We start from the raw sequence: 24,029 nt of genomic DNA on the forward strand, positions 1-24,029 counted from the left end.
CTGCCCTTGGGTCCAGCTTCCTCACCCCTCCTGCTGCAGCTCCAGAGCCTCCCCCTTGGCCTGCCCCAGCAGCTCCTGTGCCCAGCTCTCTCCTGGGCCCCTTCCAGCCCTGCCAGGCCCCCACAAGGTGTCCCTGGAGCCTGCTCCGGGCTGGGGCCCCCAGACCCTTGTCAGTTCCTGGTTGAGGACTCAACTACCCCCAGACCCTGTTCTGAGCCCTGCCAGGTCCTAGCTGAGGACTCAGCTGCCCCCAAGCCCCATCCTGACCCCTGCCATGTGCCACCTGAGGATCCTCAAGGGCTGAGCTGCCCCCAGCCCTGCTGCCAGGTGCCAGCTGTGGCACCAGCCCCACTCCACCCACCCAGGCCATCTGCTGTGGGTGCCCCTGGCCTGGCTGAGCTGCAGAGCTCCCTGCCCAGCAGGCTGGGGCTGAGCTGCTGTGCTTGCCCTGCAGCTGGACTGTTCCCCCTACGAGCTGGAGAGGCTGCACACCAAGGTGACCTCACTCTGCAGCAGGGTGGAGCAGCTGCAGTGCCACAGCGCCAAGGACCGCCTGGCACAGTCAGGTATGGGCACCAGCCCCTGCAGGGCACCAGCCTGGAGGCTCTGTCCCTCAGCTGGAGCACAGCAGCTCGCAGGCACGTGGGGGTGGGGGGTGGGAGGCCTTTGGTGGGCACAGCTGAGGGGGATCAGCCTGGAGGAGGCTCCAGGGAGACCACCTGGGCACAGGGCACCCTCTAGGGCATGGTGTCAGCACCCCCAGGCAAAGGGCTTTGGCCTACATTGGCCTCCTGAATCCCATTTGAGGGCATCCTCAGGAGCTCCTGGATCTCACCAGTGGGGAGGGCACAGCTGGCAGGCTGGGGGCAGGGCTGGGCACAGCAGTGGCAGGAGGGGCTGGGGCAGGGCACAGAGCAGGGCAGCAGAGCTGGGCAAGGGTGTGGAGGAGCAGGAGGAGGCTGTGCAGGAGCTGTGAGGAGCAGCTGAGGGAGCTGGGGCAGGGCTGAGGCTGCAGCAGAGGAGGCTGAGGGCAGCCGTTGTGGGGCTCTGCAGCTCCCTGGCACCCCTGGCTGTGGCCAAGCAGTGCCCTGCTGCTGCCTCTGCTGCTCCTCAGCACCAGCCTCAGCCTTCTGCTGCTGTGGTGCTGAGGCCATGGGTGGGTGGTGCTGGGGCAGGGCTGGGGCCATGCTTGGCCTCCACTTCTCTGATTTCCCTGATCCCCTCTCTGAAGGGTGGAGGGCAGGAGGCTGGGGGCTGGCATCTGCTGGGTGGTGCCAAGGGGCACCAAGTGGCAGCCAGGAGCTGGCATCAGAAGCAGTTTAGTTGGGCTGAGTGTGCCCAGGCCCTGGCCCAGCCTGCCCAGCCAGGTTGTGGAGCCTCCTCCTCTAGAGATCTTCACTCCCTCCCTGGGCACGGTGCCCCTGTGCCAGCTGCTGTGGGGGGTGCCCCCAGCAGCTTGGCTGCCCGTGGCCTCCATGGCTGCCCCTTGCCCTGCAGAGATGGCCAAGCGCATTGCCAACCTGCTGCGGGTGGTGCTCAGCCTGCAGCAGCTGCCCGAAGCCCCCCCGGAGCCCCTGGCAGAGCTGCAGAAGGTGCCCCTGAGGCTGCTGGCACCGCACCTGGGCCGCCTGCCCATGCCCGAGGACTATGCCCTGGAGGAGCTGCGCAGCCTCACCCAGGCCTACCTGCGGGAGCTGACTCTGTGGACTCACTGAGGGCAGGACCTGCCCCGGCCCTGCCTGCCATCGCCCTCGGCATCTGCACCTCCTCCTCTCCGCCCCGGCCCCGTCCTCCCGGGGCCTCCTCCAGCCCCTCCTTGGCCGCCGTGGACTCAGCAGGCTCCAGGGGGCGCCTCCAGCTGCCGCCGCCAGGGAGCACCTCCACCTGCTGCCACCAGGGGGCGCCTCCAGCTGCCGCCGCCAGGGGGCGCCTCCACCTGCTGCCACCAGGGGGCGGCTCCAGCTGCCGCCGACAGCCGCCACCGGGACTGCTTCAGCCGCGGCCGCCAGGGGGGCGCTGCCAGCCGCAGCCTCCAGCACCTAGGGCTTGCTTGGAGCTTTCTGGGCGCTGCCTTCTGCCCCTGAAGCCTGCTCCCGGCTGAGCTCCACCGCCCTGGCTGCAGGCAGAGGCTGCCGAGCAGCTGCTGGAGGGAGGTGGCTGCTGGGGCAGGAGGCTGTGGGAGGAGGAAGAGGAGGCTGTGGGAGCAGCAGGAGGAAGCTCCCGGCTGTGTGCAGAGGTCTCCCTGCTGGTGCTGGAGGAGCTGAGCCTTCAGCAGCCTCTCTTGGCCTCCCTGCTGTGCTCTCCTCAGCCCCTGGGGTGGGTGAGCTGCTGCTTGCTGCCAGGGCTGGCAGTGGAGGTGCCCTGGCAGGTGCCAGCTCAGCTTGTGCCTTACGGCCGAGCTCTGCCCTAAGCTGGACACCTCCTGGGTGCTGCAGGCTGGAGCTTGGCCCCAGGAGCTGGCACCTGCCACACCCTCCCCAGCTCCTTGGGGGCCAGCAGAGGTCACCTGCCCACGGAGGGCAGAACATCTTCATCCCCCCCCAGGCTCTTCCTCACCCTCCTGCTGCTGCCCAGCCTGGGCAGGGCTCCCACAGTCTCCTCTGCCCCTTCTCAACCTGCTTTGGTCTCTCCTACAACCACAAATGACTGATTTGGGGGGGAGGATAGGGGGGAAAGGAGCCCACAAAGGCTGAGGTTGGGGTCTCCTGTGGCTCTGGAACCAAGTGTGCTTGGCTTGGGGGGGGGGTCCCGTGGGCTTGGGGGAGCCCCCCCAGGAGCTGCTGGGTGCTGGTTGGAGCCCTGCAGGAGCTTGTTTAGAGCCTGCAGGAGCTGCTGTGTGGGAGCCCTGCAGGAGCAGCCTGCTGGAGCCCCCCCAGGAGCTGCTGAGTGCTGGTTGGGAGGCTCCAGACAAGCTCCTGGGAGCCCTGCAGGAGCAGCCTGCTGGAGCCCCCCAGGAGCTGCTGGGTGCTGGTTGGAGCCCTGCAGGAGCAGCCTTCTGGAGCCCCCCAGGAGCTGCTGGGTGCTGGTTGGGAGGCTCCAGACAAGCTCCTGGGAGCTGCCTGCAGGAGCTGCTGTGTGGGAGCCCTGCAGGAGCAGCTGTGTGGGAGCCCTGCAGGAGCAGCTGTGTGGGAGCTGCCTGCAGGAGCAGCTGTGTGGGAGCTGCCTGCAGGAGCAGCTGTGTGGGAGCCCTGCAGGAGCTGCTGTGTGGGAGCTGCCTGCAGGAGCTGCTGTGTGGGAGCCGCCTGCAGGAGCTGCTGTGTGGGAGCCCTGCAGGTGCTGCTGTGTGGGAGCTGCCTGCAGGAGCTGCTGTGTGGGAGCTGCCTGCAGGAGCTGCTGTGTGGGAGCCGCCTGCAGGAGCTGCTGTGTGGGAGCCGCCTGCAGGAGCAGCTGTGTGGGAGCCCTGCAGGAGCTGCTGTGTGGGAGCCCTGCAGGAGCTGCTGTGTGGGAGCCCTGCAGGAGCTGCTGTGTGGGAGCCCTGCAGGTGCTGCTGTGTGGGAGCCCTGCAGGAGCAGCTGTGTGGGAGCCCTGCAGGAGCTGCTGTGTGGGAGCTGCCTGCAGGAGCTGCTGTGTGGGAGCCCTGCAGGAGCTGCTGTGTGGGAGCCCTGCAGGAGCTGCTGTGTGGGAGCCCTGCAGGTGCTGCTGTGTGGGAGCCCTGCAGGAGCAGCTGTGTGGGAGCCCTGCAGGAGCAGCTGTGTGGGAGCCCTGCAGGTGCTGCTGTGTGGGAGCCCTGCAGGTGCTGCTGTGTGGGAGCCCTGCAGGAGCTGCTGTGTGGGAGCTGCCTGCAGGAGCTGCTGTGTGGGAGCCCTGCAGGAGCAGCCTGCTGCAGGAGCTGCTGTGTGGGAGCCCTGCAGGAGCAGCCTGCTGCAGGAGCTGCTGTGTGGGAGCCCTGCAGGAGCAGCCTGCTGCAGGAGCTGCTGTGTGGGAGCCCTGCAGGAGCAGCCTGCTGGAGCCCCCCAGGAGCTGCTGTGTGGGAGCCCTGCAGGAGCTGCTGTGTGGGAGCCCTGCAGGAGCAGCCTGCTGCAGGAGCAGCTGTGTGGGAGCCCTGCAGGAGCTGCTGTGTGGGAGCCCTGCAGGAGCAGCCTGCTGCAGGAGCAGCTGTGTGGGAGCCCTGCAGGAGCAGCCTGCTGCAGGAGCAGCTGTGTGGGAGCCCTGCAGGAGCAGCCTGCTGCAGGAGCAGCTGTGTGGGAGCCCTGCAGGAGCTGCTGTGTGGGAGCCCTGCAGGAGCAGCCTGCTGCAGGAGCAGCTGTGTGGGAGCCCTGCAGGAGCAGCCTGCTGCAGGAGCAGCTGTGTGGGAGCCCTGCAGGAGCAGCCTGCTGCAGGAGCAGCTGTGTGGGAGCCCTGCAGGAGCAGCCTGCTGCAGGAGCTGCTGCCCGGGGGGGCTGTGTGGAGGCTCTGGCCAAGGAGCAATCAAAGCTTTAGATATTTTCTGTCTTTTGGAGGAACACAAAGAATAAAGTGTTTATAGAACTGGGCTCTCCTCTGCTCTGCTGCTGGGAGCCTGAGCTGGGGTGGGGGAGGGGAGAAAAACCTCAGCTCCCTCCTCACCCCCACCCAGCCACGGAGGCCACTGTGGGGCTGTGAGCAGCAGCTTGGGGCTTGCTCTGGGCCACAGCTGCCCCCACTGAGGCTCCAGGAGGGAGCTGCAGCAGTTGGTGACCCTCCTCAGGTTCCTCACCTGGCTCCAAGGTCGGGTTGGGACAACCCCCAGGGGTCAGTGCAGGCTCGGGGGGAGGGGGAGAGAGGCTGGAGAGCAGCCCTGGGCAGAGGGCAGCTCTGGGGGCTCAGCACAGGCAGGGAGCTGCTGGGGCAGGGCCAGAGCAGGCCACAGCCATGCTGGCAGGGCTGGCAGCCCTCTGCTGGCAGGCCAGGCTGGCACAGCTGGGGGGGGCACAGCCCGGAGCAGGCTCCAGGGACACCTTGTGGGGGCCTGGCAGGGCTGGAAGGGGCCCAGGAGAGAGCTGGGCACAGAGGTTGGAGCAGGAGCTGCTGGGGCAGGCCAAGGGGGAGGCTCTGGAGCTGCAGCAGGAGGGTGGTGCTGGGGCAGGGCTGGGGCCGTGCTTGGCCTCCATCACCTCCAAGCTCCTTCCCATCCCAAGCTCCATGACTCTGCTGCTGCAGGGCCAGGCTGAGTCCCTCCCTGCTGCCTCCTCCCTCTGCCTCCTCCCTCTGCCTCTCCTGCCAGGCTGGCATCAGCCCCCCCTGAACCCGACACCAGAGCTGGCATCCAGGGAGCTCTGCCAGGGCCCTCTGCAGCTCCTGCCCCTGCCCTGATTGGCTCTCCCCAGCCTCAGCTCTCAATAATTCAGCTGCTGGAACCCGACCTGGGCTCTCCAGAGCCTGCTCTGCCCTGCCCAGCTTGCCAGCTGCTGCTGGGCTGGTGGGAGGGGGCAGCAGGGGCTGGGGGCATCCTGCCAGGCTGGAGGCACCTCCTGAGGGCTGAGGTGATCTCCTGAGGGGCTGAAGTGATCTCCTGAGGGGCTGAAGTGATCTCCTGAGGGGCTGAGGTGATCTGAGGGGCTGAAGTGATCTCCTGAGGGCTGAAGTCACTTCTCTGCTGCTTCCTTCTCCTCCCTGCTGCCCTCTTGTCTCTCCTGGGCTCCTTTTCCCCCAGCAGGAGTCATCCTCCAGGCCAGCTGAGGCTGAAGCAGTTGGCACCTGAGTGGCTCCTCCAGGCCATGCCCCTCAGGTGCCAGCAGCTCCTCCTGGTGCCCTCCACAGCCTCCTGCTTCGGACCTGCCTTTGCCTGAGCCAACTTCTCCTGGAGCTTCTCAGCTCCCTGCCCCAGCTGCTGCTTTCAGGCTGCTGGGCACCTCCCCTGGCACCCTGCCCTGCCAGCTGCCCCAGGGCAGGCTTCTCTCCAGAGCACGAAGCTGCCAGCAGGAGCTCCAGAGGAGGTGAGCAGCAAACCCATCCCTGCCGGCCCCGGAGCCAGCTCAGGGCCCTGGCAGCTCCTGCTGGGCAGGGAGGGAAGGGACTGCCTGGCATGGGGGCAGCTGTGCCAGCTGGGCACACAGCTGCATGGGCTTGGGCTGCTGCTGGCTTCCAGAGCTCGTCCTGAGCCCTGCCAGGTCCTGGCTGAGGACTCAGCTGCCCCCAGCCCCCATCCTGACCCCCTGCAAGTCCCCCCTCTGGCAGCTGAGTTGCTTCTCTCCATGCCCTGCTGCCTGCAGGCTGCCCTGAGAGCCTCTGCGGCCCTGCCAGGGGCTCTGCCACCCCCTCCTCATCCCAGCCCTGGCATCCCCTGGGAGCTGCCCCCAGGAGCAGGGATGGAGCCTGGAGCTCAGCTGCTGCTCTCCCTCTGCATCTTCAGCTGCCTGCTGGCCCCAGGTGAGCCTGGGGGGAGGTGAACCACCAGGCCCGCTGGGTGGACCCCCCCCACCCCCCTCCTGCACCCCCTGGGTGAGGGGAGAGGATCCCCCAGCCCCACGCAGCTGTGAGCCTGAGGCTGGCAGTGAGGAGGGGGTTGGAGGTCCTGGGATGCTCCTGGCAGCCGGGGGGGGAGGGGCTGGGGTGGTGGAAGCCTCCAGCAGCCCTGGCCAAGGTGTGGCCCCTGGCAGGCTGCCTGGCAGCTGAGGGCAGGGTGGCACAGAGGCTGCTGCAGGATCTCTTCGCCAACTACTCCAGCGCCCTGCGCCCGGTGGAGGACACCGAGAGCGCCCTCAGGGTCAGCCTGCAGGTCAGCCTCTCGCACATCATCGACATGGTGAGAGCCGGCAGGGGGCACGGCAGCTCCCAGCCCCCCCCCGGACCCACTGCCCAGAGCCTCCGACCCTGCCCAGAGCCTCCGACCCTGCCCAGAGCCTCAGACCCTGCCCAGAGCCTCAGACCCTGCCCAGAGCCCTCAGACCCTGCCCAGAGCCCTCCAGATCCTGCCCAGAGCCCTCCAGATCCTGCCCAGAGCCTCCAGATCCTGCCCAGAGCCCTCAGACCCTGCCCAGAGCCCTCCAGACCCTGCCCAGAGCCTCAGACCCTGCCCAGAGCCCTCAGACCCTGCCCAGAGCCTCCGACCCTGCCCAGAGCCTCCGACCCTGCCCAGAGCCCTCAGACCCTGCCCAGAGCCTCAGACCCTGCCTAGAGCCTCCGACCCTGCCCAGAGCCTCAGACCCTGCCCAGAGCCTCCGACCCTGCCCAGAGCCTCCAGACCCTGCCCAGAGCCTCCGACCCTGCCCAGAGCCTCAGACCCTGCCCAGAGCCCTCCAGACCCAGCTCAGAGCCCTCCAGACCCAGCTCAGAGCCCTCTGACCCTGCCCAGAGCCCTCAGACCCTGCCCAGAGCCCTCCAGACCCAGCTCAGAGCCCTCAGACCCAGCTCAGAGCCTCAGACCCTGCCCAGAGCCTCCAGACCCAGCTCAGAGCCCTCAGACCCTGCCCAGAGCCTCCAGACCCAGCTCAGAGCCCTCAGACCCTGCCCAGAGCCTCCAGACCCAGCTCAGAGCCCTCAGACCCTGCTCAGAGCCCTCAGACCCTGCCCAGAGCCCTCAGACCCTGCCCAGAGCCTCAGACCCTGCCCAGAGCCTCCAGACCCAGCTCAGAGCCTCCGACCCTGCCCAGAGCCCTCCAGATCCTGCCCAGAGCCCTCCAGATCCTGCCCAGAGCCCTCCAGATCCTGCCCAGAGCCTCAGACCCTGCCCAGAGCCTCCAGACCCTGCCCAGAGCCCTCCAGATCCTGCCCAGAGCCTCAGACCCTGCCCAGAGCCTCCAACCCCTGCTCAGAGCCTCCAGACCCAGCTCAGAGCCCTCCAGACCCAGCTCAGTGCCCTCCAGACCCTGCCCAGAGCCTCCAACCCCATCTCAGAGCCCTCCAGACCCAGCTCAGAGCCCTCCAACCCTGCCCAGAGCCTCCAGATCCAGCTCAGTGCCCTCCAACCCCGTCCCCCACACCCCCTCAAACCCACCTCGGCCCCTTCCAGTGCCATCACCTCGAACCTCTTGGCACCACCTCAGCTGCCCCCAAGCCTGGGCACAAGCAGGGGGGGGTGCCCCTGCCCCTGCAGCTGCAGCCTGTGCCCTTGGCAGGACGAGAGGAACCAGGTCCTCACCTCCTACCTGTGGGTGCGCCAGGCCTGGCAGGATGCCCACCTGAGCTGGGACAAGGAGGCCTACGGTGGCATTGCCAGCATCAGGGTGCCCAGCAGCTACGTCTGGAGGCCTGACATCATCCTCTACAACAAGTGGGTTGGGCCTCAGCCCCTCCAGCAGCTGCTGCAGGGCATGGTGGAGGTGGCACCTGCAGGTGCTCACCCCCAGGCAAGGGTGCCAGGGTGGTGGCAGAGGAGGCTGGCAGCAGCCTGGAGACCTTCGAGCTGGGCTGTGCCACCTCTGGCTGGGGGGGCAGAGGTGCTGAGACCTCCTCCTTGGGGTGGCCTTGGTGGCCTCACAACCACTCCCAGCCCTCAGCCCCCATCCCAGACCCCCTTCAGCCCCCAGCTGTGGCCAGTGCCCCCCAACCATCCTTCAATCCCCTGCTGCCCCCTCCCCAGCCCCTGCTGCCCCCTCCCCAGCCCCTGCTGCCTTCCCCAGCCTCCTGCTGCCCTCCCCCCAGCCCCTGCTGCCCTCCCTAGCCCCTACTGCCCCCTCCCCAGCCCCTGCTGCCCCCTCCCCAGCCCCTGCTGCCTTCCCCAGCCTCCTGCTGCCCTCCCCCCAGCCCCTGCTGCCCTCCCTAGCCCCTACTGCCCTCTCCCCAGCCCCCTGATCCCCTCCCCAGCCCCTGCTGCCCTCTCCCCAGCCCCTGCTGCCCTCCCCAGCCCCTGCTGCCCTCCCCAGCCCCTGCTGCCCTCCCCAGCCCCTGCTGCCCTCCCCAGCCCCTGCTGCCCTCCCCCCAGCCCCTGCTCCCCTCCCCGCAGCGCCGCCGACCGCTTCGGCAGCTCGATGGAGACCAACGTGGTGCTGAGCTCGGACGGGCGCATCCAGTGGGACTCTCCTGCCATCACCAAGAGCTCCTGCCGGGTGGACGTCTCCTACTTCCCCTTCGACGGCCAGAGCTGCCCTCTCACCTTCGGCTCCTGGACCTACAGCGGCCACCAGCTGGACCTCCGCCACCTGCCGGGGGCCGGGGAGCTGCGGGACTTGGTGCGCAACGTGGAGTGGGAGGTGCTGGGCATGCCTGCCACCCGCAACGTGGTCACCTACGGCTGCTGCTCCGAGCCCTTCCCCGACGTCACCTACACCCTGCTGCTGCGCCGCAGAGCCTCCTTCTACATCTGCAACCTGCTGCTGCCCTGCCTCATGGTCTCCTTCCTGGCCCCGCTGGGCTTCTACCTGCCGGCAGACTGCGGCGAGAAGGTGTCGCTGGGGGTGACAGTGCTGCTGGCGCTCACCGTCTTCCAGCTGCTGGTGGCCGAGAGCATGCCCCCCGCCGAGAGCCTGCCGCTCATCGGTGAGGGCGGCGGCACCGGCGGGAGCCACGGGTCCTGGCAGGGAGGAGGTGGGGGGAGGAGGAGAGGATGGTGTCTGTCGGGGCTGGGTGGGAGCTGTCGGTGCCAGGCAGGAGCTGTCGGTGCCTGCCGGGGCTGGGCAGGAGCTGTCGGTGCCAGGCAGGAGCTGTCGGTGCCTGTCGGTGCCAGGCAGGAGCTGTCGGTGTCTGCCGGGGCTGGGCAGGAGCTGTCGGTGCCTGTTGGTGCCAGGCAGGAGCTGTCGGTGCCTGTCGGTGCCAGGCAGGAGCTGTCGGTGTCTGCCGGGGCTGGGCAGGAGCTGTCGGTGCCAGGCAGGAGCTGTCGGTGCCTGTTGGTGCCAGGCAGGAACTGTCGGTGCCTGTCGGGGCTGGGCAGGAGCTGTCGGTGCCAGGCAGGAGCTGTCGGTGCCTGTCGGTGCCAGGCAGGAACTGTCGGTGCCTGTCGGGGCTGGGCAGGAGCTGTCGGTGCCAGGCAGGAGCTGTCGGTGCCTGTCGGTGCCAGGCAGGAGCTGTCGGTGTCTGTCGGGGCTGGGCAGGAGCTGTCGGTGCCAGGCAGGAGCTGTCGGTGCCTGTCGGTGCCAGGCAGGAGCTGTCGGTGTCTGTCGGGGCTGGGCAGGAGCTGTCGGTGCCAGGCAGGAGCTGTCGGTGCCTGTCGGTGCCAGGCAGGAGCTGTCGGTGTCTGTCGGGGCTGGGCAGGAGCTGTCGGTGCCAGGCAGGAGCTGTCGGTGCCTGTCGGTGCCAGGCAGGAGCTGTCGGTGTCTGCCGGGGCTGGGCAGGAGCTGTCGGTGCCAGGCAGGGGCTGTCGGTGCCTGTCGGTGCCGGGCAGGAGCTGTCGGTGCCTGTCGGGGCTGGGCAGGAGCTGCTGCTCCCTGCCCCCTCCCCGTGCCCACCTTGCCCGGTGCCCACCCAGGCAAGTACTACATCGCCACCATGACCATGATCGCAGCCTCCACTGCCTTGACCATCTTCATCATGAACCTGCACCACTGCGGGCCGGGGGCCAGGCCTGTGCCCCCCTGGGCCAGGAGGCTCTTCCTGCACCACCTGGCCAGGATCTGCTGCGTCTCCGAGGTGGGCGAGAGCTGCAGGAGCCCTCGGCGGGCAGCGCGGATGGGCAGGGGGCACCGGGGCGGGCCAGGGGAGAAGCCGCAGGGGGGGGGAGGCGGGCGGGGGGGGGGGCAGGGGCTTGCCCCCTGGGCCGCTGCCTGTGCCACCAGCAGGGGCTGCTGAGGAACGTCAGCTCCATCTCCGCCTGCTTCCGCCGGCACCGAGCCGCGCAGCGCCGCGCCGGGGACTGGAAGAAGGTGGCCAAGGTGATGGATCGCTTCTTCATGGGGGTCTTCTTCCTCATGCTCTTCCTCATCAGCCTGCTGGTCCTGGCCAAAGCTGCCTGACGACCCCCACGCCCTGACCTCAACCCCCTCGCCCCTTGCCTCTGCCAGGGACGGTGCTGGCCACCGAAGCCCCCAGGAGGGTGGCCTGGGCCAGCAGCTGTAGGGGTTGGGGCTCCAGCAGCTGTGGGCTGGGAGCTCCTCCAGCAGCAGGGAGCAGGAGCCCAGCAGTGGGACCTCGGCCACAGATATCTCCTGGGGGTGGCTCAGACCAAGCAGCCTTCAGAGAGCTGTAGGGTTGGAGCTCCTCCAGCAGCAGGGAGCAGGAGCCCAGCAGTGGGACCTCGACCACAGCTGTCCCATGAGGGTGGTTTGGTCCAGCAGCTGTGGGCTGGGAGCTCCTCCAGCAGCAGGGAGCAGGAGCTCAGCAGCAGGACCTGTCCCAGCTTCAGGCTTGAGCAGTCCCAGCTCCCAGAGTGACCACACCAAGCTGTGGCCCCAGGTTCTCCCCTTCCCTGCACCCAATAAAAGGAGATAAACCCTGGAGCTGTGTCCTCCTCCTCCTGCTGGCAGCTGGGATTGGTCCCAGGGCCTCTTGTCCCTAGGAGAGTTGTGGCACCAGCCCTGGAACAGTTGGCATGGATGGAGCTGCTCCTGCCTGGAGCCTTGGGGCTGCTCCTGCCTGGAGCCCTTGGGGCTGCTCCTGCCTGGATCCCTTGGAGCTGCTCCTGCCTGGAGCCTTGGGGCTGCTCCTGCCTGGATTCCTTGGAGCTGCTCCTGCCTGGAACCTTGGAGCTGTTCCTGCCTGGAGCCCTTGGAGCTGCTCCTGCCTGGAGCCTTGGAGCTGCTCCTGCCTGGAGCCCTTGGAGCTGCTCCTGCCTGGAGCCCTTGGAGCTGCTCCTGCCTGGAGCCTTGGGGCTGCTCCTGCCTGGATTCCTTGGAGCTGCTCCTGCCTGGAGCCCTTGGAGCTGCTCCTGCCTGGATCCCTTGGAACTGCTCCTGCCTGGAGCCCTTGGAGCTGCTCCTGCCTGGAGCCTTGGGGCTGCTCCTGCCTGGAGCCTTGGGGCTGCTCCTGCCTGGAGCCCTTGGAGCTGCTCCTGCCTGGAGCCTTGGAGCTGCTCCTGCCTGGATCCCTTGGAGCTGCTCCTGCCTGGAGCCCTTGGAGCTGCTTCTGCCTGGATCCCTTGGAGCTGTTCCTGCCTGGAGCCTTGGGGCTGCTCCTGCCTGGAGCCCTTGGAGCTGCTCCTGCCTGGAGCCCTTGGAGCTGCTCCTGCCTGGGGACCTGAGGCCATCTCCCCTCATCCTGCCCCTTGCTCCTTGGCAGGAGAGCCTCAGCCCCACCTCTCTGGGCCCTCTTATCCCATCAAGTTGTCCTGCCAGCTGTGGCCAGGGGCAGTTGGTGCCCAGGGGAGGGCAGGGTGGCAGGGGGGTGGTGGCACCTGGGTTCTGTGGAGGGTAGCAGCAGGTGCTGCAGCCAGGGGGTCTGGTGGGAGCCTGTGGTGGGGGGTTGGGGATTTCACTTCTGCTCCTCAGGCTTCCTGCAGCAGTGCCACCTGCAGCAGTCATGTGGTGGCCCCACGGTGCCACCTGCCCTGGGGTGTGCCCATGGTCACACTTGCTTGGCTCTGAGCCTCCAGGCTTGTGCTGCTGAGCTGTGCTGCTGAGCTGTGCTGGGTGACACAGAGGAGACCTCAGGAGGCTCCTGCTGAAGAGCTCCAGGGGCTGTGTAGGGATCTTCTGAGTGGTGCCCAGGGACAGGCCAAGGGACACCAAGTGGCACTCAGGAGGTGGCATCAGGACAAAGTTATTTGTGGTGAGGGTGGAGGAGGCCTGGAGCAGGCTGCCCAGAGAGGCTGTGGAGCCTCCTTCTGTGGAGAGCTTCCAACCCACCCTGGGCACTGTGCCCCTGGGCAGGCTGCTGTGGGTGCCCTGCTGGAGCAGGGGGGGTCAGACTGTGTGGGCTCCAGAGCTGCCTTCCCAGCACCACCACCATGGTTGGGTTCTGTGAGGGAAGGACCCAGGGAGGGCAGCAACTGGCTGGAGACCCTCCAGGAGTTCCTCCTCAGCTCTCCTCTCCATCACCATCACCTCCTCTCCACCTCCATCACCTCCTCTCCACCTCCATCACCTCCTCTCCATCTCCATCACCTCCTCTCCATCACCATCACCTCCTCTCCATCTCCATCACCTCCTCTCCATCTCCATCACCTCCTCTCCATCACCATCACCTCCTCTCCATCTCCATCACCTCCTCTCCATCTCCATCACCTCCTCTCCATCACCATCACCTCCTCTCCATCTCCATCACCTCCTCTCCATCTCCATCACCTCCTCTCCATCACCATCACCTCCTCTCCATCTCCATCACCTTCTCTCCATCTCCATCACCTCCTTTCCATCACCATCACCTCCTCTCCATCTCCATCACCTTCTCTCCATCTCCATCACCTCCTTTCCATCACCATCACCTCCTCTCCACCTCCATCACCTCCTCTCCATCTCCATCACCTCCTCTCCATCTCCATCACCTTCTCTCCATCTCCATCACCGTCATCTTCTCTCCATCCATTATCATCATCACCTCCTTCCCATCCACCTGCTGCTGGAGCTCCACTGCCTGCTGCTGGAGCTCTACCCTCTGTTGCCAGGCTGGGCCCGCAGCTGGTAGCAGCCAAGAGGGACCTTTGAGGAGCCCCCCGAGGCAGTCCAAGCTGGGAGGTTTATCTCAGGGGAGTTCCCTGAGCGAGGCTGGCAGGAGGTGGTAGCAGCTGCCCCGAGTGCAGCTCCTGGCAGGGGTGAGGGACCATAAAAGGAACCAAGAGCTGCCGGAGGGGGGACCTGGAGCTGAGCCTGAGTGACCTCAGCTGGGGAGCTATAAAAAGGCACAGGGGAGGCTTTGGGCCCTGCAGCCACCCAGGGAACCTCTGCCCCGCCATGGAGTGGCTGCTGCTGGCCTTGCTGCTGCTGCTGCTCCAAGCCTCGGCCACCTGCAGCCCTCTGCAGCAGCAGCAGCTCAGCACCACCAAGGAGCTGGGGCTGGGCAAGGTCCCTCTGCCACAGCAGGAGCTCAGCACCGTCAAGGAGCCAGGGCTGGGCAAGGTCCCTCTGCAGCAGCAGCAGCAGGAGCTCAGCACCACCAAGGAGCCAGGGCTGGGCAAGGTCTCTCTGCAGCATCAGGAGCTCAGCACCACCAAGGAGCTGGGGCTGGATGTGGCCCCTCTGCAGCATCAGGAGCTCAGCACCACCAAGGAGCTGGGGCTGGATGTGGCCCCTCTGCAGCAGCAGGAGCTCAGCACCGTCAAGCAGCTGGGGCTGGATGCGACCCCTGCGCCCCAGCAGGAGCTCAGCACCGTCATGGAGCTGGAGCTGGACATGGCCCCCACGGCCTTCGACGACCAGTACCAAGGCTGCAGCAAGCTGATGGAGGAGGAGGTGGCGGAGCTGAACCGCGCCGAGCTCAGCAGCGACAGGCAGTACGCCGAGGCTTGGGCGCTGGCAGCCGAGGAGTGGCGCAGCCGTCGGGGCAGGGTGCCCGCGGCGCTGGTGCCCGAGCAGGCGCTGGCACTGCTGGCGTACACGCAGCAGGGCGCCCTGCACCGCCGCTTCAACGCGGCCGTGCGGCAGGGCGGCCGCTCCCGCGGGCACTACCTGCGCTCCTTCCCCTTCAAGGCTCTGCACTTTCTGCTCAGCCGAGCGCTGGCCGCGCTGGGGGCCGCGCAGCCGCCGCGCTGCCGCCGGGTGTACCGCGGGGTGCGGGGCGTCCGCTTCCGCGCCCGGCCCGGCAGCGCCGTCCGCTTCGGCCACTTCGCCTCCGCCTCGACGAGCAACGGCAGCGCCGCAGCCTTCGGCCGGGACAGCTTCTTCTGCCTGCGCACCTGCTACGGCGTCGCCGTGCGGGACTTCTCCTTCTACCCCGAGGAGGACGAGGTCCTCATCCCCCCCTTCGAGAGCTTCGAGGTGCTCAGCGTCAGCCAGGCCGGGGGCACAGCCCTGATCGAGCTCCGCTCCCGGGGGGGGCACAGCAACTACAACTGCGAGTTCGTGAAAGGTGAAGGTCCCTGCGGGGGGCTCCTGCCCGGCGCGGGGCTGGCATCGCTGCCACCAACCCTGCAGGGCAAGGGGAGGGGGAAGGGAGGAGGATGGGGGCAGCTTGGCTTGCTTGTGGCCTTGGGGGTCCTCAGCCAGCTGCTGCTGGGGCTTGCAAGGGGCCAGAGGAGTCTGCGGTGGGATGGGATGGAAAAGAGCTCAGTGGTGATGGAGGCCAAGCATGGCCCCAGCCCTGCCCAGCACCACCCACCCACGGCCTCAGCACCACAGCTCTGCCCCTTGCCAACCCCTCCAGCCATGGCCACTGCACCACTGCCCTGGGCAGCCTGGCACAGGCCTGGCACAAGCCTCCAGGGGCACAAAGTGCTCCTCAGGCACAAGCTCCACCTGCCCTGGCACAGCCTGAGCCCATCTCCTCTGGGCACAGCCCTCAGCACAGAGCTTGGCCCCAGCTGGCTCCAGGCTGCTGCCAGGCAGCAGAAGGCTGAGGCTGGTGCTGAGGAGCAGCAGAGGCAGCAGCAGGGCACTGCTTGGCCACAGCCAGGGGTGCCAGGGAGCTGCAGAGCCCCACAAGGGCTGCCCTCAGCCTCCTCTGCTGCAGCCTCAGCCCTGCCCCAGCTCCCTCAGCTGCTCCTCACAGCTCCTGCACAGCCTCCTCCTGCTCCTCCACACCCTTGCCCAGCTCTGCTGCCCTGCTCTGTGCCCTGCCCCAGCCCCTGCAGCTGCTCCTGCCACTGCTGTGCCCAGCCCTGCCCCCAGCCTGCCAGCTGTGGCCTCCCCAGTGCCCAGCCCAGGGGCACAAGCCCTGCCCTGCTCCTGCTGCCCACACCACTGCTGCTCCATGCCAGGCTGCTGCTGCCCTCCTTGCCCACCTGGGCACCCCCTGGCTCCTCTCCAGCTGCTGCCACCAACCCCCCTCCCAGGCCCTTTCCAGCCACTCTGCCCCCAGCCTGGAGGCCTCCTGAGCTGGTGGTGCCCCAGGGCCAGGTACCAGCTCCTGCCCTCAGTGCCCTCATGCCATTGCCCTCGCCCATGGCTGCAGCCTGGCCAGGTCCCCATGCCCGTGGCAGGTGTGCCATGCCTGCAGACATCACAGACCAACCCCTGGCACATCTCTCAGCCTTGAGCACAGCCCTGAGAGGGGTCCCTGATGCTGCATTGAGTTGGGCTGGGTTAGGACAGCTTGGATTGGAGTGGGATGGTTTGGGATGAGTTGGAGTTGGGTGGGATGGGTTGGGATGGGTTGGAGCTGGGTGGGATGGGTTGGGCTGGGTCGGGTTGCATTGGGATGGATTGGGCTGCATTTGACTGAGTTGGGTTAGGCTGGGATGGGTTGGGATGGATTGGGTTGGGTTGGGATGGGTTGGTTTGAGTTGCAGTGGGTTGGGTTAGGTTGGGATGGGTTGGGATGGATTGGGTTGGGTTGGTATGGGTTGGGTTGAGTTGCAGTGGGTTGGGTTAGGTTGGGTTGGGTTGAATTGGATTGGCATGGGTTGGGTTGGGTTGCAGTGGGTTGGGTTAGGTCGGGTTGGGTTGAATTGGATTGGCATGGGTTGGGTTGGGTTGCAGTGGGTTGGGTTAGGCTGGGATGGGTTGGGATGGATTGGGTTGGGTTGGGATGGGTTGGTTTGAGTTGCAGTGGGTTGGGTTAGGTTGGGATGGGTTGGGATGGATTGGGTTGGGTTGGTATGGGTTGGGTTGAGTTGCAGTGGGTTGGGTTAGGTTGGGTTGGGTTGAATTGGATTGGCATGGGTTGGGTTGGGTTGCAGTGGGTTGGCATGGGTTGGGTTGGGTTGCAGTGGGTTGGGTTGGGTTGCAGTGGGCTGGGTTGGGTTGGACTGGAATGGGCTGGAAGAGGTTGGGATGCGTTGGGTTGGACTGGAATGGGCTGGAAGAGGTTGGGATGGGATGGGATGGGATGGGATGGGATGGGATGGGATGGGATGGGTTGGGTTGGGCTGCAGTGGGTTGGGTTGGACTGGAATGGGCTGGAAGAGGTTGGGATGGGTTGGGTTGGACTGGAATGGGCTGGAAGAGGTTGGGATGCGTTGGGTTGGCCTGGAATGGGCTGGAAGAGGTTGGGATGGGTTGGGTTGGACTGGAATGGGCTGGAAGAGGTTGGGATGCGTTGGGTTGGACTGGAATGGGCTGGAAGAGGTTGGGATGCGTTGGGTTGGACTGGAATGGGCTGGAAGAGGTTGGGATGCGTTGGGTTGGCCTGGCCTGGCCATGCAGACAGAGTTTGCTCCCTCGGCAGAGAAGCGGTGCCAGAGCCACCCCTGCCCCTTCAGCTCAGGTGAGCCCAGCCCCTGGCCCTGCAGCCGCGGCTGGGGAGCCCCCCGGGTGCCCCCGCTCCTGCCTCTCCCTGACTCCCTCTCTCGCCTCTGGCACCCCCAGGCAGGAGCATCCGTGGGGCCCCCCCGCACCTGTGGGTGCTGCTGGCAGCCGCGGCCCTGGCGCCGCCGGGGGGGCACTGAGCCAGGGCAGCACCGAGGACAGCGACCCGCGGCCGGGAACGGGCACCGGGAACGGAAGCCTCTCCCGGAGCTGGGGATGCAGGATGCGGCGGAGCTCCGCCAGGGACGGGCACCCACGGCAGGGCTGAGTCTGGGGGTGCCCCTGCCCAGCCTGCTGCTCTGGCCCCCACTTTTCCCTGCCCCCAGAGGAATAAAGTCCTGGCACAGCCATGGGCCAAAGATCTGCTCCAGGCTGCTCCTGCCCTCGGCAGCACAGGAGAAGCTCAGGGATGGATCCCGGGCAGGGATCTCCTGCTCCAGGCTGCTCCTGCCCTCGGCAGCACAGGAGAAGCTCAGGGATGGATCCCGGGCAGGGATCTCCTGCTCCAGGCTGCTCCTGCCCTCAGCAGCACAGGAGAAGGTCAGGGATGGATCCCGGGCAGGGATCTCCTGCTCCAGGCTGCTCCAAGCTCTCGGCAGCACAGGGGTGTGGGCACCACCCCGAGGTCGTGTGGGCACTACCCGCGCCGGAGGGCTGCTCCTCCTCCTCTCCTCTCCTCTCCTCTCCTCTCCTCTCCTCTCCTCTCCTCTCCTCTCCTCTCCTCTCCTCTCCTCTCCTCTCCTCTCCTCTCCTCTCCTCTCCTCTCCTCTCCTCTCCTCTCCTCTCCTCTCCTCTCCTCTCCTCTCCTCTCCTCTCCTCTCCTCTCCTCTCCTCTCCTCTCCTCTCCTCTCCTCTCCTCTCCTCGTCCTCTCGCTCTCCTCTTCCTCCTCCTCTCCTCTTCCTCCTCCTCTCCTCTTCCTCCTCCTCTCCTCTTCCTCCTCCTCTCCTCTTCCTCCTCCTCTCCTCTTCCTCCTCCTCTCCTCTTCCTCCTCCTCTCCTCTTCCTCCTCCTCTCCTCTTCCTCCTCCTCTCCTCTTCCTCCTCCTCTCCTCTTCCTCCTCCTCTCCTCTTCCTCCTCCTCTCCTCTTCCTCCTCCTCTCCTCTTCCTCCTCCTCTCCTCTTCCTCCTCCTCTCCTCTTCCTCCTCCTCTCCTCTTCCTCCTCCTCTCCTCTTCCTCCTCCTCTCCTCTTCCTCCTCCTCTCCTCTTCCTCCCCCTCCAGGCGGACATGGGAGGCGCAGAGCAGGACCAGGACCGGTGGATGCCCTGCCCCTGCCCCTGGGCACCGCCCCAGATCCTTCACCCAGCACCCTGCTGGCACCAGTAGGGGCGAGGAGCGCTGGCGAGGCTCCCTCCCGCCGCGGCGGGCACCGTGGTGGGCACAGGAGGTGTTGGCACTGGGCAGGGCTGGAGGTTTGGAGGGTTCAGGAAAGGAGTCCAAATTTTGGGGCTGGCACCATGGAGCCCCAGAGTTGGTGCCAGGGAGCTCAACCAGGCCAGGGGGGCACCCACAGCAGCTTGCCCGAGGGGGCACCGTGCCCAGGGCAGGATTGGAAGCTCTCCACACAACCTCTCTCTGGGCAGCCTGTGCCAGGCCTCCAGCGCCCTCACCCCAACCAAATTCCTCCTCATGCCACCTCCTGGCTGCCTCTTAGAGCCCCTTACCCCTTGGCACCACCCAGAAGATGCCAGCCCTCAGCCTCTTGCCCCCTCCCCCAGCACTCAGCTGTGCCCTCCCCCATGGCAGAGCAGAGGGCAGCAGAACCTCCCTGCCCCTGCTGCTGCTGCTGCCCACACTCTGCTCCATGCCCCCTCCAGGGCACCTTTGCCCTCCTTGTCCCCCCCCCCCCCCCCGTGTCCCTTGCTGGCTCCTGGGCACCTCCTTGTGCCCCCCCCCCCAGCACCTCCCCATCTCCTGCTGGCAGCTGCTCCCCAGCAGGTGCCCCCTCCTGCAGGAGGCTGTGCCCACCCCAGGGGCAGGACCCTGCCCTGGCCCTGTTTGCCCTTCAGGAGCTTCCTCACCTCCAGCTCTCAGCCTGCCCAGGCTGGCACTACCTGCCCAGGCTGGCAGTACCTGCTGGGCTGTCTCCACTCCTCCCAGCAAAGTGGCTGCAGGTGCCCTCTGTGCCCTCATCCACTGCCCAAGCCCTCCCTGCTGGACACCCCCGTGCCAACCTCCCACCACAAAGCACAGCAGCCAGCACCAGGCCTTCCTTTGCCAGAGCCATCTTTGGAGCTGAGGGTGCCCAAGCCGTGGCAGGTGCCCAGGAGCCTGCTGGAGGGTGACTCAATGGGTGCCCAGGAGCTTGCTGGTGGGTGGCCAAGCCGTGGCAGGTGCCCAGGGTGCCCAGCAGCCTGCTTCAGGGTGGCTCAATGGGTGCCCAGTAGCCTGCTGGAGCATGGCCAAGCCATGGCAGGTGCCCAGGGTGCCCAGCAGCTGGCTGCAGGGTGGCTAAGCCATGGCAGGTGCCCAGGAGCCTGCTGGAGGGTGGCTCAATGGGTGCCCAGCAGCCTGCTGGAGCATGGCCAAGCCACGGCAGGTGCCCAGGGTGCCCAGCAGCCGGCTGCAGGGCGGCTCGGCCGTGGCAGGTGCCCAGGGTGCCCGACAGCAGGCTGCAGGGTGGCTAAGCCGTGGCAGGTGCCCAGGGTGCCCGGCAGGCGGCTGCAGGGCGGCTCGGCAGGTGCCCAGGGCGCCCCGGGCGGGCGGCTCAGGCGGTGCCGGTGTAGCGGAGCTCGGCGATGCCGTCGGGGATGGCATCGAAGTACTCGAGGCTGGCTCGGTGCAGCCTGCAGCGGAACCTGCCGCAGCTCCTGGCGTACTGCAGGAAGTGAGGCGCCCCCGGGCACAGGACGTTGTCCGCCAGCACGGTGGCACCGGCGGGCAGCAGCTGGTGGCTCTCCAGCAGGCGCAGGTCGCGCAGGTAGCAGCTCTTCCAGTGAGCCATGAAGACGAAGTCGACCTGCGGCACTCGGTGCTGCTGCCGCAGCCGCGGGATCACCGCCTCCGGGGTGCCCACCACCAGCTGCACCTGCGCCGGGCACCGCCACGCGTGGGGCACGGCGCAGCCCCTCCCCTCCTGTCCCTCCCCTCCCCTCCCGTCCTGTCCCTCCCCTCCCCTCCCGTCCTGTCCCTTCCCACCTCATCCCGTCCTGTCCCTCCCCTCCCGTCCTGTCCCTCCCCTCCCGTCCTGTCCCTTCCCTCCCCTCCCGTCCGGTCCCTTCCCACCTCATCCCGTCCAGTCCCTTCCCTTCCCTCCCGTCCCGTCCCCTCTCTCCCCTCCCGTCCTGTCCCTCCCCTCCCCTCCCGTCCTGTCCCTCCCCTCCCCTCCCGTCCTGTCCCTTCCCACCTCATCCCGTCCAGTCCCTTCCCTCCCGTCCCGTCCCCTCTCTCCCCTCCCGTCCTGTCCCTTCCCTCCCCTCCCGTCCTGTCCCTTCCCTCCCCTCCCGTCCAGTCCCTTCCCACCTCATCCCGTCCTGTCCCTCCCCTCCTGTCCTGTTCCTCCCCTCCCGTCCTATCCCTCCCCTCCCGTTCCGTCCTATCCCTTCCCTCCCATTCTATCCCTCCCTTCCTATCCCTTCCCTCCCTCCCCTCTCGTCCCGTCCTATCCCTCCCCTCCCACCCTCTCCTATCTCTTCCCTCCGCTTCCCATCCCCTTCCCTCCCATTCCTCCCCTCCCACCCCTCCCATCCTATCCCCTCCTCCCCCTCCCCCCCCGCAGCTCCCCTCCTCCCCGCTCGGTGCCCTCCTGCAGACCCCTGCCCAGCTTCCTTCGTCTTTCCTGGCCCTACCCCAGCCCCCCGAAGTCCTCCTGGCACCTCCTCAGTGCCCCTGTGCCCATCCTCACCCTCTGCTCGTCGATGCCTGCCAGCCTCAGCACCTTCTCGGCCACGGCTGCGTGCTCAGGGTTCACCTCCACGGTGTAGAGGCGGGCACCGGGGGGCATGCCCTGTGCCAGCAGCACGGTGGTGTAGCCACAGTAGGTGCCCAGCTCCAGCAGCCACAGCGGTGCCCGCTCGGCCAGCAGCCGCTCCACGATGCGCCCTGCGCGGGGCAGAGGCCACCTCAGCGCCCAGAAGGTGCCCACCAAGTGGCGGCACCCACCTCCTGCCACTCCATCTCTGGGCAGGGTGGAGTGCCACAGCCACTGCAACCGTGCCAGGGCTGTGCTCGTGGTGGCACAGCTGAGCCAGAGGTGCCAGGGTGGTGCTGATGGAGCCGTGGCTACGGCAGTGATGCCACAGTCATGCCACAGCCACTGCAACCGTGCCAGGGCTGTGCTCGTGGTGGCACAGCTGAGCCAGAGGTGCCAGGGTGGTGCTGATGGAGCCGTGGCTACGGCAGTGATGCCACAGTCATGCCACAGCCACACAACCACCATAGCTATGCCAGTGAAGCTGCAGCTGCACTGGTGGTGCCCCAGCCATGCCAACCACGCCACGGCCATGCCAACAGTACCACAGGCATGCCAAGGATGCCGTGGCCATACCGATGGTGTCATGGCCATGCCAACAGTGCCAGAGTCATGCCAACGATGCTCCATCTACTCTGGTGATGCCCCGACCCCACTGGCGATGCCCCAACCCCACTGGCGATGCCCCAACCATGCCAGGCGTCCCAGGGCCATTCCCTTCCCCCCTCCCCCAGCCCCACCCCCGTGCCCAGCAGCCGCCTTGGCACGGGTGCCCGAGGCTGACCTTTGACGGGCCCCACGCAGCTGAGGTGCTCTCGCTGCTGGCTCCAGCGGTCGAAGGTCTGCAGGACGTGGCGGGGGTCGCCGGGCACGGCGTGTGCCAGCAGGAACTGGAACGCCCTCTGCTCCCGGGGCACGCCGCTGAGGCGGTCCCGCAGCCAGCCCAGCAGCACCGCCCAGTACAGCAGCAGCAGGTAGTGGCGGTAGCGCAGCAGCAGCGTGAGGAGGAACGGGAGGAAGGCCAAGGCGATGGCGGCAGACACCATGCTGGGGAGAAGGGGGGGGGTGGGGATGGGGAGAGGTGGGCACGGAGCCGGGGGCTTGGGGATGGGATAGGCAGGGGGGCGTGGAAGTGGGGCTGGGGGTTTGGGGATGGGATGGGAGGAGAGGCATGGAGCTGGGGCTGGGGGCTTGGGGATGGGATGGGAGGAGAGGCATGGAGCTGGGGCTGGGGGCTTGGTGCAGGGCTGGGGAGGGGGATACGGAGCTGGGGCTAGGGGCTTGGTACTGGGCTGGGGGCTTGGGGATGGGATAGAGAGGAGGATATGGAGCTGGGGCTGGGGGCTTGGTACTGGGCTGGGGGCTTGGGGATGGGATAGAGAGGGGGATATGGAGCTGGGGCTGGGGGCTTGGGGATGGGATACAGAGTAGGATATGGAGCTGGGGCTGGGGGCTTGGGGATGGGATAGAGAGTGGGATATGGAGCTGGGGATGGGAGCTTGGGGATGGGATAGAGAGGGGGATATGGAGCTGGGGCTGGGGGCTTGGGGATGGGATAGAGAGTGGGATATGGAGCTGGGGCTGGGGGCTTGGGGATGGGATAGAGAGGGGGATATGGAGCTGGGGCTGGGGGCTTGGGGATGGGATAGAGAGGAGGATATGGAGCTGGGGCTGGGGGCTTGGGGATGGGATAGAGAGGAGGATATGGAGCTGGGGCTGGGGGCTTGGGGATGGGATAGAGAGGGGGATATGGAGCTGGGGCTGGGGGCTTGGGGATGGGATAGAGAGGGGGATATGGAGCTGGGAATGGGAGCTTGGGGATGGGATAGAGAGGGGGATATGGAGCTGGGAATGGGAGCTTGGGGATGGGATAGAGAGGGGGATATGGAGCTGGGGCTGGGGGCTTGGGGATGGGATAGAGAGGGGGATATGGAGCTGGGGCTGGGGGCTTGGGGATGGGATAGAGAGGGGGATATGGAGCTGGGAATGGGAGCTTGGGGATGGGATAGAGAGGGGGATATGGAGCTGGGGATGGGAGCTTGGGGATGGGATAGAGAGGGGGATATGGAGCTGGGGCTGGGGGCTTGGGGATGGGATAGAGAGGGGGATATGGAGCTGGGGCTGGGGGCTTGGGGATGGGATAGAGAGGGGGATATGGAGCTGGGAATGGGAGCTTGGGGATGGGATAGAGAGGGGGATATGGAGCTGGGGATGGGGGCTTGGGGATGGGATAGAGAGAGGGATATGGAGCTGGGGGCTTGGGGATGGGATAGAGAGAGGGATATGGAGCTGGGGCTGGGGGCTTGGGGATGGGATAGAGAGAGGGATATGGAGCTGGGGCTGGGGGCTTGGTAGTGGAATGGGGGCTCAAGGATGGGATATGAGCTTGGGGATGGGATGGGGAGGGGGGCTTGGTACTGGGGAAGCAGAATTGGTACTGGGGAGGGGAGTGTGGGAATGGAGAGGGGAGGTTAATACTGGGGAGGGGGCTTGGGGATGGGGAAGGAAGATTGATACCGGGGAGGGGGCTTGGGGATGGGAGGTTGATGCTGGGGAGGTTGATGCTGGGGAGGTTGATGCTGGGGAGGGGAGATTGATACTGGGAAGGGAGCTTTGGGTCCGGGGGATGGTACTTGGCTGGGGGCTGGGGGCTGGGGAGGGGGCTTGGTCCTGGGGCTGGGGAGGGGGCTAGGTCCTGGGGCTGAGGTCCTGCCCCTGGGGCACCGGCAATGGGTGGTGCCAGGCTGGTGCCAACTCACCGATGCCAGCCCAGCCTCCCTCTGTCGCTGGGCTCTGGGCGCTGTGGGGGTCCCTGCGCTGGGCAGGGGGCAAAGGGCAGGGGCAGGCACTTACCTGAGCCCGGGCTGCGGGCAGCAGGACCTGACGGCTGCGGAGCCCTCCGGTGCCACCTCAATTATTGATGGGCACACCGCAGCGGGCACTGGCTCCGGTTACCGGCGTGGGAGGGGCGGAGGGCTCAGTGCCGGCTCCGATTACCGGCACAGGTTGGGGGGGA

General features: G+C 67.1%; 4 protein-coding genes across 4 annotated transcripts in view; 3 read left to right on the forward strand and 1 right to left on the reverse strand.

Annotated features, from left to right (window-relative positions):
- The window catches only part of NUP98 (nucleoporin 98 and 96 precursor), a 43,546-nt gene extending 40,621 nt beyond the window's left edge, over nucleotides 1–2,925 (forward strand). The window contains exons 32-33 of the mRNA XM_064144128.1: nucleotides 455–566; nucleotides 1,498–2,925. Coding sequence (XP_064000198.1) covers nucleotides 455–566; nucleotides 1,498–1,715 — 330 coding nt within the window. The 3' untranslated portion in view covers nucleotides 1,716–2,925. The remainder of the gene's footprint in view (nucleotides 1–454; nucleotides 567–1,497) is intronic.
- Nucleotides 2,926–6,266: 3,341 nt separating this feature from the next.
- On the forward strand, nucleotides 6,267–11,250 carry CHRNA10 (cholinergic receptor nicotinic alpha 10 subunit). The gene is given in 6 exon segments (XM_064144056.1): nucleotides 6,267–6,327; nucleotides 6,531–6,703; nucleotides 8,016–8,170; nucleotides 8,843–9,375; nucleotides 10,301–10,579; nucleotides 10,582–11,250. Coding segments are annotated over 6 exon segments (1,404 nt in total). The 3' UTR covers nucleotides 10,785–11,250.
- Nucleotides 11,251–13,655: 2,405 nt separating this feature from the next.
- LOC135175766 (erythroblast NAD(P)(+)--arginine ADP-ribosyltransferase-like) lies at nucleotides 13,656–17,464 on the forward strand. Its single transcript, XM_064144057.1, has 4 exons — nucleotides 13,656–13,703; nucleotides 14,001–14,769; nucleotides 17,026–17,064; nucleotides 17,166–17,464. The coding sequence occupies exons 1-4, from the start codon at nucleotides 13,656–13,658 to the stop codon at nucleotides 17,243–17,245; spliced, it is 936 nt and encodes a 311-aa protein (XP_064000127.1). The 3' UTR covers nucleotides 17,246–17,464.
- A 2,268-nt stretch (nucleotides 17,465–19,732) lies between these two features.
- Nucleotides 19,733–22,059, reverse strand: TOMT (transmembrane O-methyltransferase). The gene is made up of 3 exons (XM_064144136.1): nucleotides 21,798–22,059; nucleotides 20,948–21,144; nucleotides 19,733–20,131 (listed from the first exon to the last, which is right to left on the reverse strand). The coding sequence occupies exons 1-3, from the start codon at nucleotides 22,057–22,059 to the stop codon at nucleotides 19,811–19,813; spliced, it is 780 nt and encodes a 259-aa protein (XP_064000206.1). The 3' UTR covers nucleotides 19,733–19,810.
- Between the last annotated feature and the right edge of the window lie 1,970 nt (nucleotides 22,060–24,029).

This window comes from Pogoniulus pusillus, chromosome 6 (assembly GCF_015220805.1).
Source record: "Pogoniulus pusillus isolate bPogPus1 chromosome 6, bPogPus1.pri, whole genome shotgun sequence".
In the NCBI taxonomy this organism is placed as follows: Eukaryota; Metazoa; Chordata; class Aves; order Piciformes; family Lybiidae; genus Pogoniulus; species Pogoniulus pusillus.

Coding starts and splice junctions, on each gene's coding strand:
- LOC135175766 (XM_064144057.1), top strand. CDS start 13,656: ATGGAGTGGCTGCTGCTGGCCTTGCTGCTGCTGCTGCTCCAAGCCTCG. Junction 14,770..17,025: donor CAACTGCGAGTTCGTGAAAG/GTGAAGGTCCCT, acceptor CTCCCTCGGCAG/AGAAGCGGTGCCAGAGCCAC. Junction 17,065..17,165: donor CCCCTGCCCCTTCAGCTCAG/GTGAGCCCAGCC, acceptor TGGCACCCCCAG/GCAGGAGCATCCGTGGGGCC.
- TOMT (XM_064144136.1), bottom strand. CDS start 22,059: ATGGTGTCTGCCGCCATCGCCTTGGCCTTCCTCCCGTTCCTCCTCACG. Junction 21,145..21,797: donor CTGCGTGGGGCCCGTCAAAG/GTCAGCCTCGGG, acceptor TGCCCCGCGCAG/GGCGCATCGTGGAGCGGCTG. Junction 20,132..20,947: donor CAGGCATCGACGAGCAGAGG/GTGAGGATGGGC, acceptor TGCCCGGCGCAG/GTGCAGCTGGTGGTGGGCAC.